The sequence below is a fragment of the Patiria miniata genome, unplaced genomic scaffold (genome assembly GCF_015706575.1).
Source record: "Patiria miniata isolate m_02_andy unplaced genomic scaffold, ASM1570657v1 HiC_scaffold_30, whole genome shotgun sequence".
Taxonomy (NCBI): Eukaryota; Metazoa; Echinodermata; class Asteroidea; order Valvatida; family Asterinidae; genus Patiria; species Patiria miniata.
In genome coordinates, this window is record NW_024037070.1 from 10,197,709 (window position 1) to 10,208,218 (window position 10,510).

At 58.4% G+C, this 10,510-nt stretch overlaps 1 protein-coding gene across 1 annotated transcript; it reads left to right on the top strand.

Annotated features, from left to right (window-relative positions):
- Window positions 1-353: 353 nt before the first annotated feature.
- LOC119739533 (serine/arginine repetitive matrix protein 1-like) lies at window positions 354-9,473 on the top strand. The gene is made up of 2 exons (XM_038214508.1): window positions 354-468; window positions 7,918-9,473. Exon 2 carries the CDS (start codon window positions 7,919-7,921, stop codon window positions 9,038-9,040), a length of 1,122 nt encoding a protein of 373 aa, XP_038070436.1. The 5' UTR covers window positions 354-468; window position 7,918; the 3' UTR covers window positions 9,041-9,473.
- The last annotated feature ends 1,037 nt before the right edge of the window (window positions 9,474-10,510 follow it).

Sequence of the window (10,510 nt, forward strand, 5' to 3'; positions counted from 1 at the left end):
TCATTTTCTTTTCAATTTTTGGGGGGGTCAACTGATGACTTTTAGGAGAAATTTCCATCTGAAGATGATCACTCCTGAAAATAGTCCTGAAGCCCATCGCCATTTTGAAAAACGATGCCTACACTCCATTGCAAAATAGAGCGCTTTTAGGGTCCAAATTACTGTGGCGTCCGTGCCGGTCGGCCGCCAGAGGGCACCAGCGCGGTTCCACGGTGGAGCCGCGCAGTGGAGCCCCTGGTGGCCGGCCGGGGAGGCCCGTTCTTCCGGGCGGCGCATGCGCAGTAGTATTGTTGTGGCCTCGTTGCTGAAGTGTTTGCGGTGTACGTTTTTGTGGAAATAAACAGTCTGAAGCAGCAGAAACGAGTAAACCTGTGTTGGGAGTCCTTTCTTGGAGTGCGTGTGAGGAACCCCAGAAGTGTTCTACGCTACATTGGTGGCAGCGGCGGCACGCAGAAGGCGGAAAAACAGGTGAATTTTTCAGATATTTTCTGCAATGAATTCAGGAGATCACGGAAGTCTGGCACCTAACTCGCCACACGGCGAGGAAGCAGGCTGGAGTGCGGGCTCACGGAGTGGGGGCCCGTCTAGTGGATCGGCCGGCAGTACCTTCGTCACGGTGGACGAGTTGGAATCCTTTTTGCGGGATAGTCCGGGGAATTTTGGAGGGAGGAAAAGGGAAACAAGGGGGTTTCTGGGGACGGATTTTCTCATGAGGGAGGATGTGGGGGATGGTAAAGTGGAATTTCAGGACTTGGGCGGGGGGTTAAGTCATTGCAGTACGTCTACCCCTGCGGGGGGTGGGCGTGCACATTACCATAAATCATCAATGACTGGTACCCTGTCCCACGAGGGGCCGCCCCGTGCTGTAGACGGCGGCGCAGCAGACGGTTCGTTCCAATCGGAACGATCCCGAGTTGTGCTGGTGGATGCAGCGGGGGTGGATGCAGCGGGATATGGTGGATGCAGCGGGATATACCCCAGATATTCTGTAACAACACAGTATATGCCAGGTCCCACGAGGGGCCGCCCCGTGCTGTAGACGATGGCGCAACAGACGTTTCGTTCCATTCGGAACGATCCCGATTTGTGCTGTCCGATGCAGCGGGGGCGGGGCTTCGTCGGGACATGCCCCAGTTTGTTGGTAATAAAGCCGCATATGCCGGGTCCCGCGAGGGGCCGCCCCGTGCTGTAGACGCTAGCGCAGCAGACGTTTCGTTCCATTCGGAACGATCCCGAACTGTGCTGGTTGATGCAGCGGGGGCGGGGTTTCGTCCTGGGGCAACCCGCAATCCCTACGCTCATGAAAATAGTACTGAAGTGCCACTCGGTGCTTACATGGATACAACTGGTGTGGCCTCCCATTCGGGGCGCCCCCAGGCTGGATTTGCCCATATAGCGGGGGCGGGAAACCGTCCGAGCACGCATCAGGCGGCACAACTGGGCGTGGATCTCCCCCAGCAGTACTTTCGTCCCCACTATCGCAGTGCGGCGAGTCCTGACCTCCACTCGGAGCAGGCCCGCACTGCACGACTCTGTGGGACGGAGCCGGTGGACTTGCTCCGCACGGACGTCTATGGCGCGGAGCCGGCAAGGTTGCCCCGCACGGACGTCTATGGCGCGGAGCCGGCAAGGTTGCTCCGCACGGGAAACTATGGGGCAGAGCCGACAGAGTTGCTCCGCACACGAGTCAATGGACGGGAGTCCGTAGAGTTGCTCCGCACACAAGTCAATCGAGCGGAGCCTACAGAGTTGCTCCGCACGGACGTCTATGGCGCGGAGCCGGCAAGGTTGCTCCGCACGGGAGTCAATGGGTCAGAGCTGCTCCGCACACAAGTCAATGGTGCGGAGCCGACAAGGTTGCTCCGCACGGGAGTTTATGGGGCGGAGCCGACAGAGTTGCTCCGCACACAAGTCAATGGAGTGGAACCCGTGGAGTTGCTCCGCACACGAGTCAATGGGGCGGAGCCGACAAAGTTGCTCCACACGGACGTCTATGGTGCGGAGCCGGCAGGGTTGCTCCGCACGGACGTCTATGGCGCAGAGCCGGCAAGGTTGCTCCGCACGGGAGTCAATGGGGCAGAGCTGCTCCGCACGCAAGTCAATGGTGCGGAGCCGACGAGGTTGCTCCGCACGGGAGTTTATGGGGCGGAGCCGACAGAGCTGCTCCGCACACGAGTCAATGGAGTGGAACCCGTGGAGTTGCTCCGCACACGAGTCAATGGACGGGGGTCCGTAGAGTTGCTCCGCACACAAGTCAATGGGGCGGAGCCGACAGAGTTGCTCCGCACGGACATCTATGGCGCGGAGCCGACAAGGTTGCTCCGCACGGGAGTCAATGGGGCAGAGCTGCTCCGCACACAAGTCAATGGTGCGGAGCCGACGAGGTTGCTCCGCACGGGAGTTTATGGGGCGGACCCGACAGAGTTGCTCCGCACACGAGTCAATGGAGTGGAACCCGTGGAGTTGCTCCGCACACGAGTCAATGGACGGGAGTCCGTAGAGTTGCTCCGCACACGAGTCAATGGGGCGGAGCCGACAGAGTTGCTCCGCACGGAAGTCTATGGCGCGGAGCCGGCAGGGTTGCTCCGCACGGACGTCTATGGCGCGGAGCCGGCAAGGTTGCTCCGCACGGGAGTCAATGGGGCAGAGCTGCTCCGCGCACAAGTCAATGGTGCGGAGCCGACGAGATTGCTCCGCACGGGAGTCAATGGGGCAGAGCTGCTCCGCACACCAGTCAATGGTGCGGAGCCGACGAGGTTGCTCCGCACAGGAGTCAATGGGGCAGAGTTGCTCCGCACACAAGCCAATGGGATGATGCCGGCACGGTTGTTTCGCACGCAAGCCAACGGAGCGGAACCGACCCAGCTGCTCGGCCGTACACCACTGCAGTTGGGAGATCCCCTGGGACGTCACCACCCGGTGCTCCCAGGGGGGGCCGACCCGGTTTCTGCCGATGTTTGGGCGGCCCCTAAACAGGCGGGGGGGCGCTTCCCAAGTGCCAGTCAAGCGGGGGACTACAACGCCTGATCACTTCGGGCCGGGGGGTCGGAGACCACTGATGCTCCCCAACAAGTTTGACGGGATCTTGTCATGGTCGGATTACTTGATCCATTTCGAGAGCGTTGCAGCAGTCAATCAGTGGGGTGAGGCGGAGAAGGCGATGTTCCTTGCATCTCACCTAAAGGGCACGGCCCAGGAGGCATTGGCGGATATGGTACTGGAAACGCGGAAGGAATATTCCTCCATTTTGGAAAACTTCGAGCAGCGGTTCGGGGTGACAGCACAGATTCCACTACATCGGGCTCAGTTGTCTATGCGTACGAGGGGCCGAGACGAGTCACTCAGTAGCCTAGGACAATCCATCCGACGGTTGGTGTTGAAGAGCTACCCGAAGCTGCCCACACAGGCCCGTGAGGATTTGGCGGTCGAGGCTTTCCGCAATGCCCTGCGAGAGGAACAGCTGCAGCGTCACATCTTCTCCAGGAAAGCAACGACTTTGACCGAAGCAGTCACTCTGGCGACCGAAATGGAAGCATTTCTCGAGTCGCAAGCGCAAAACAGAAAAGGGAAACTGATGGCTAGGGACGTGAGGTCGGTAGCCCAGCCTCCTCCAACCCCTGCCGAGGAACCAAGATCGGCTGCCTGGGCCGTGTACACACCAGGTGCGCGTGCCCAGGTGGAGTGCTATGGGTGCCACGAATTTGGACACATCAGGCGGTACTGCCCTAATCAGAAACGGCAGTCTGCCTCCTTCCAACCACGACCACAGAAAGAGGAAATACCGAAACTTCCTGTTCCGGAGCCGGCTGTTCGGGCCAGGCCGGCCTCGGGTGGAACGTCTCAGGCAAATTACGTGGCGGGGAGGATCGTGGGGAAACCAGTGCGTTGCCTCCTGGACACCGGAGCAACAGTGAGTCTGATCTCGGAGCGAATCTACAATGCCTGGCCCAGTGCCGAGAGACCGAACCTCCTTCCGTCATCTCCAGCTCTGAGGATGGCGGACGGCAGCCCCATGCCGACAAGAGGAGGGGGCAATTTCGATTTACAAGTGGGGGATCTGCGCGCAAACCACACCTTTACTGTGGCCGATATCGAGCCAGACGTGATACTCGGAATTGATTTCTTGTCAAAGTATCACTGCGAATGGCGATGGGGAGACAACGCTGTCATCATTAACGGGAAGGCGGTCCCCTTGGGAGGTGTTACGCACAAACCCATGGTGGCGAGAGTGCAGGTGACGGAGAACATGATAATCCCAGCTGGTCACGAGGCGATCCTCACGGGGGAGATAAAGACTGAACCAAGGATGGGAGTCGGGATGGTTTACCCCAGCTTGGAGGCTACGGACAATTGCCGGGTCGCCGTCGCTACCGGCCTGGTTGACACAAACAATGGAACCGTGCCGGTTCGGGTTTTTAACCCGACGACCGACCCTGTAACGGTCTATAAAGGCAGCCGCTTGGCTCTCTTCTCACCGATGGAGGGTCTGGATGTGATTGAGCTGGAGGACGGGCAACAAGGATCTGCCGTCAACCACCTCCCTTTGGGTGACGCCGGACAGAGGACGGATGCCCAGAGAGAGGTACCGCCCCATCTGCAAGACCTCCTGGAGCGAGGAGCCGCGAACCTTGACCGTGTTGAACGTTCCCAACTGGCTGAATTGCTGACGGAATTCGCTGGAGCATTCACCGGTCCGGATGGCAAACTTGGTCAGACCGAACTGACCCGACACACAATAAATACAGGGACAGCAACGCCTATACGTCAACCGCCGAGGAGATTGCCGATACATAAACGGCAAGAAGCCGACCGGCAGGTAAAACAGATGCTGCAGGACGGCGTGGTCGAGCCCTCCCACAGCCCTTGGTCATCCCCGGTGGTGCTGGTCCGGAAGAAGGATGGGTCTGTCCGGTTCTGCGTCGACTACCAGAAAGTCAATGAGGTGACGATGAAGGACGCCTACCCCATCCCCAGAATCGAGGACAACCTTGACGCTTTGAGCGGGGCGAAGTGGTTCAGCACCCTTGATCTGGCCAGTGGCTACTGGCAAGTCGGCATGGACCAGGGTGACCGGGAGAAGACGGCTTTTGGGATGCAGAACGGCCTGTACCAGTTCACCGTTATGCCCTTTGGCCTTTGCAACGCTCCTGCGACATTTGAGCGTCTGATGGAGCAAGTGTTGAGGGGGTTGCAGTGGCAGGTGGCGGTAGTCTACCTGGATGACGTGATCGTGTGGGGGGCAGACTTCGAGGAACACCACAAGCGGCTGACCACGGTCCTGGAGCGATTCCGAGCCACCGGCCTGAAGCTCAAACCAAAAAAAATGCGATCCCTTCAGGACAGAGGTGTCCTTCTTGGGTCACCTCGTGTCGGCCGAGGGAGTAAGGACGGATCCGGAAAAGGTCGCGGCCATCAGGAACTGGCCGCAACCAGCAAACCTGACTCAAGTACGGAGTTTCCTGGGCCTCGCGTCCTACTACAGGCGCTTCATTGCGAACTTCGCCGAGATTGCTCGCCCCCTCCATGCCCTTACCACCAAGAGCCAAAGGGCGTTCTCCTGGTCGAGTGCTTGCCAGTCAGCATTGGAGCACCTCAAGGACGCATTGACCACCGCACCCGTGTTGTGCTACCCGAATACGGAGCGCCGCTACGTCCTGGACACAGACGCCAGCTACTGCACCATCGGAGCAGTGCTGTCGCAGGAGGGGGACGATGGTGAACGAGTGGTCGCCTATGGCAGCCGTACCCTGTCTAAGGCCGAACGCAACTACTGTACCACTCGGAGAGAGTTGCTGGCCGTGGTCCATTTCGTTCACTATTTCAAACACTACCTTCTTGGTAAACGGTTCCTGCTTCGAACGGATCACGGATCGCTGCGATGGCTGTTCAACTTCCGCGAACCCGAGGGGCAGACGGCCAGGTGGATTCAGAGGCTGGGGTGCTACGAGTTCGATGTGGAACATCGGGCGGGTAGGAAGCACACGAACGCCGACGCCGTCTCTAGAATCCCGTGTGGCCAGTGTGGGCGATCAAAAGAAGCAAGTCAAGAATGCTTTACTAAAGAAAGCCCCCTTGCTCAGCGGGACGCTGACTTGCAGCTGAGCCAGTCGCGCGATGCTGGGAAGACGCAACCAGGGGAGGTGCAGGTGGGAGCCATTACGGGGGCTGGGCAGGAAGAAGCCACCACCACGGAAGGGCTCCTGGAAGCCTGGGACCAGGAAGAACTCAGACAGGAACAACGTAGTGACCCAGAGCTGGACAAGATCGTGCGGTGGCTGGAAGACGGGGTCCCCAAACCCAGCTGGCGGGACGTCTCGGCGCTGGGTGAAGGCCCAAAGTACTGGTGGGCTAAGTGGGAGACGCTGCGGCTGTCCCAGGGCGTATTGCAGGTGAAGTGGGAGCAGCCCAATGGCGAACCGCCGGTATGGAAGGTTGTGGTACCACGGGTGAAAGTCGACGACGTTTTGCGACTGGCGCATGACAATAGAACTTCAGGACATTTGGGGATTACCCGGACCGTTGCGCGGCTGAGACAGGCTCCGGTGTTCTGGAGGGAGATGCGACGCCAGGCAGAAGAGTGGTGTCAAAAGTGCCACAAGTGCGGGTCAAAGAAGTCACCTCCTCGACCCCTCAAGGCCCCACTTCAACAGTACCTGGTAGGGGCTCCGATGGAGCGCCTCGCGATCGACCTCACAGGTCGATTTCCAAGGACGAGGACAGGGAATTCTAGCATCGTGGTGGTGGCCGACTACTTTACGAAGTGGGTGGAGGCGTTTCCGATCCCGGACCAGACTGCTCAGACTGTCGCCAGAGTCCTCGTCGAACAGGTCATCACCCGGTTTGGAGCTCCCCTCGAGATCCACACGGATCAAGGGAGGGAGTTCGAAGCCGAGCTCTTCCAGGGCACCTGTAAGCTGCTCGGCGTCCAAAAGACCCGTACCACACCGTTCCACCCCCAGTCTGACGGGATGGTGGAGCGGTTCAACCGCACAGTCAAGACGATGCTGAGCCTGTTTGTTCATGAGAACCAGGACGATTGGGACGAACACCTACCGTACGTGATGATGGCGTACCGCTCCTCCCAGCACGACAGCACAAAATTCACGCCCAACATGCTGATGTTCGGCCGAGAAGTGCGACTTCCGTTGGACCTGGTGGTGGGCCAGCCGGAGAAACCAAAGGCAGGCGCAGCAGAGCACGAATATGTGGAGGGGTTGAGGACAAAGATAGAGTGCGCCCACGAGTTTGCCCGTCATCATCTGCGGAAGAGCCAGACATATCAAAAGCGACATTACGATCGTCGAGCAGAAAGTGCCAGCTATAAGCCTGGCCAACCTGTGTGGTTGTATACCCCCTTCAAGAAAGTGGGTCGCACGCCCAAGTTGCAGTGCTGGTGGGACGGGCCCTTCGTGGTGACACAGAAGATCGATGATGTCACGTTCCGCGTGCAAAAATCCCCTCGAGCCAAAGCCAAGGTGGTTCATTCCAATCGGCTTAAGCCGTATCTGGGCGACGCCGAAGTGGACTGGTGGAGGCGCGTAGCGCAGAACCTGCCAAAAAGGGGACCGCCACCAACCCAAGACCAGGAGGTGACGCTACCACCGAGTCCGTCGACTGACACTACCCAGGAGGATCCGCCGGCTGGGGTGGGTGGTCAGTTAGCCAAGGAGGGACCGCTACCAGTTAAGACGGGGAAGGGGACACTGCCGGAGGCGACAGCGACTGCCGCCCCAGGAGGACCGGGCAGCGAGGATGACGGATCCGATGCGGAATTGGCCGAGCCCGAAGGGGGACAGCCCTCTTCACCACCAGCGGCGCTGGCTCCTGGGAGAGTCACCCGGGGTGGCCGGAAGATAATCCGACCAAGCCGTTATTGCCAACAAATAACCAAATGCTCTTCTTTTTCTTCCCCTGCAGGATGGACCCGGCCCCGATTCATTGCCCGCACTGTGACCAGACGTTCGGGAGGAGGAGGAACTTAAAGAGGCACCTCAACACCGCGTGTGTGGCGCTCCACCCGGAGCGCCCATACCCCTGCCAGAGAGGGTGCGGAGTCCGTTTTTTTAGGGCCGATGTCCGCACCAGACACCACCGGTTCTGCCAAGGGGACAGCGTGGCCGTGGTGATGGCGGAGGCCGATACACTGGAGGTGCACGCCAGTGACGACGACATGGGACAGGCCCCGTCCCCGCCTCATCTCTCCCGGCAGGGGACCCCAGACCCACCTCCATTCGGACGGTGTGGTCCGGCAGGACGGTCCCCGTCGCCGCCGCCACTAAGAAGACGGGTAAGTCCAGTGTCGTCAGGGGGGCCGGGGGGCCGCGACCACCCGGAGCGGTCCTCCCGGCCTTCCCGCCCTGAACAGGACAGGTCGCCTGGTCGGCGGAGCCTGGACCGGGCCGAGCGACCCTGCCAGCCACCACCCCGGCGGAGTCCCGACCGGCGGTTCCCCTGGAGCCGTGCCCAGGGCAGGCGTCCTCGCTTCAGCAGGGCAGCGGAAGCAAGCCCTGGTCGCCCCCAGCCGACACGGGCGGAGGGCGGAACACAGACGGAACCCCCGATGTCCCCTGAGGTTCCGGTCCAACCTTGGAATGGCCAGCGGAGGGTTCTGCCGGCCGGGTCTCGGGTGAGCCTTCCGGACGGGACCTCGCTGCGACTGGAGACGGCCGGCGCCCTCCACCCGGACAACACCACCAGGGAGGCCGCCACGCACATGCTGGAACCCCTGTGCGAGCATGCGCGGGACGAATGGCGGCTCGAAAGGACATTCCATGGAGCGGACGAGGCCGGCCACCGGCTGATGCGGACACGGGTGGTCCACACCTATGAAGTGCCTGGGCGTCTCCTGCAGACGTACCAGGGACAGCAGTACGGCCAGCACTTCGTAGATCCCTCCGTGTCCGCTCAACCTTCACTGGGAGGAATGCTGCCCCCTGGAGCGCCTCCGCCCCCGCGCTACCCCGATGGTGTCCCCCGAGAGTTCTGGGAGCAGCTGTTCCGGCAAACGGAGTTCCAGCGCCGGCCGCCACCCACCAACTAAACCTTAGACTTGTTCTTTGATTTCTTGTTCTTTCCTTGCATTTTCTTTTGTTGTTGTTGTTTTGAATGCTGTAGTATTTTTGTTGTGTCATGCGCCTCCGGGCCGGGTCTTCCTGGTTGTCCGGTTGCGGATGCCGGCGCCCTGTTTGGGGACAAACAAGGTCCTCGAGGGGGGCGGTGTGGCGTCCGTGCCGGTCGGCCGCCAGAGGGCACCAGCGCGGTTCCACGGTGGAGCCGCGCAGTGGAGCCCCTGGTGGCCGGCCGGGGAGGCCCGTTCTTCCGGGCGGCGCATGCGCAGTAGTATTGTTGTGGCCTCGTTGCTGAAGTGTTTGCGGTGTACGTTTTTGTGGAAATAAACAGCCTGAAGCAGCAGAAACGAGTAAACCTGTGTTGGGAGTCCTTTCTTGGAGTGCGTGTGAGGAACCCCAGAAGTGTTCTACACTACATTACATCCAAATTACACAGAACTGCAAACTCCCAGTCCTGTGCACGGCTTCCACCCATATTTTTTACAAACCCTCATGCAAGTTCATGGCCCACAGCATGCTCAAATATTGAAGATTTTGACGGCATGCAAATCGTGATTTGGCCGGCGTAGGCAATTTTGGACCGATTTACTGGTCTGCACCCATAGAGTTAGTCTGACTCTATTATTAGTCTTACATGTCTTAATAATACGGGACATACCGTTATTTCGTTTTACCGTTTTGGATTTCCTCAACAAAAACAGTAAACGCACCGTTGACCGTTTTTTTCGTTTTACAGTTTTGTAAAACGGTCAAACGGTATTAGGTCACAAAAAACAATGACCTTTTTGTTGTTTTTCTTAATTGTTGAAAGCGACAAACGGTTAGTTACTTCATTTCAGAGTGTTGTTTTACAAGAACATGACAATGAAAAACGGTTAATAGTCCTGTCGACCATTTTTTGATTTAGGTTAGGCAATTAAGCAATGCACCTAGGAATGTTAATGCGTCCTCATGGGATCGAGTCATTACCTGGGACCCAAATTACCCTCCTCACATTTTCGTTCTCACGACATAGTTTTCGAACTGGCTATTGAAGAGCCGCGCCGAACTCCAATTTCCTTCAAATATCTGCAACTTCTTCAAACGTATTACCATCCTGTAGTATCCATTGTAAAAAGTAATGTCCTCCCTTGAGGTTTTCCAGCGCCATTTTTGCTTGCAACTCTTAAGCCCCACCATCTGAATCGCGTGAGAAGGGGGTCAGGGTCACGCCAGGAATCATCACACCACGCATTATGCCGAGGTAACACTTTTTCATGTAAAGCATGGTCCCCCTCCATCCCCCTTGCCCAGCACCACAAAATGCACCACGGACTGTTCACTATGACACTGAAATAAAAAAACAGTCTGTATTCAATACTGACCGTTTTGCTGTTTTTCAAAGTTATTTGTGTAAAACTGTAAAACAAAAATCATTGATCGTTATGCTGTAATGAAATTTA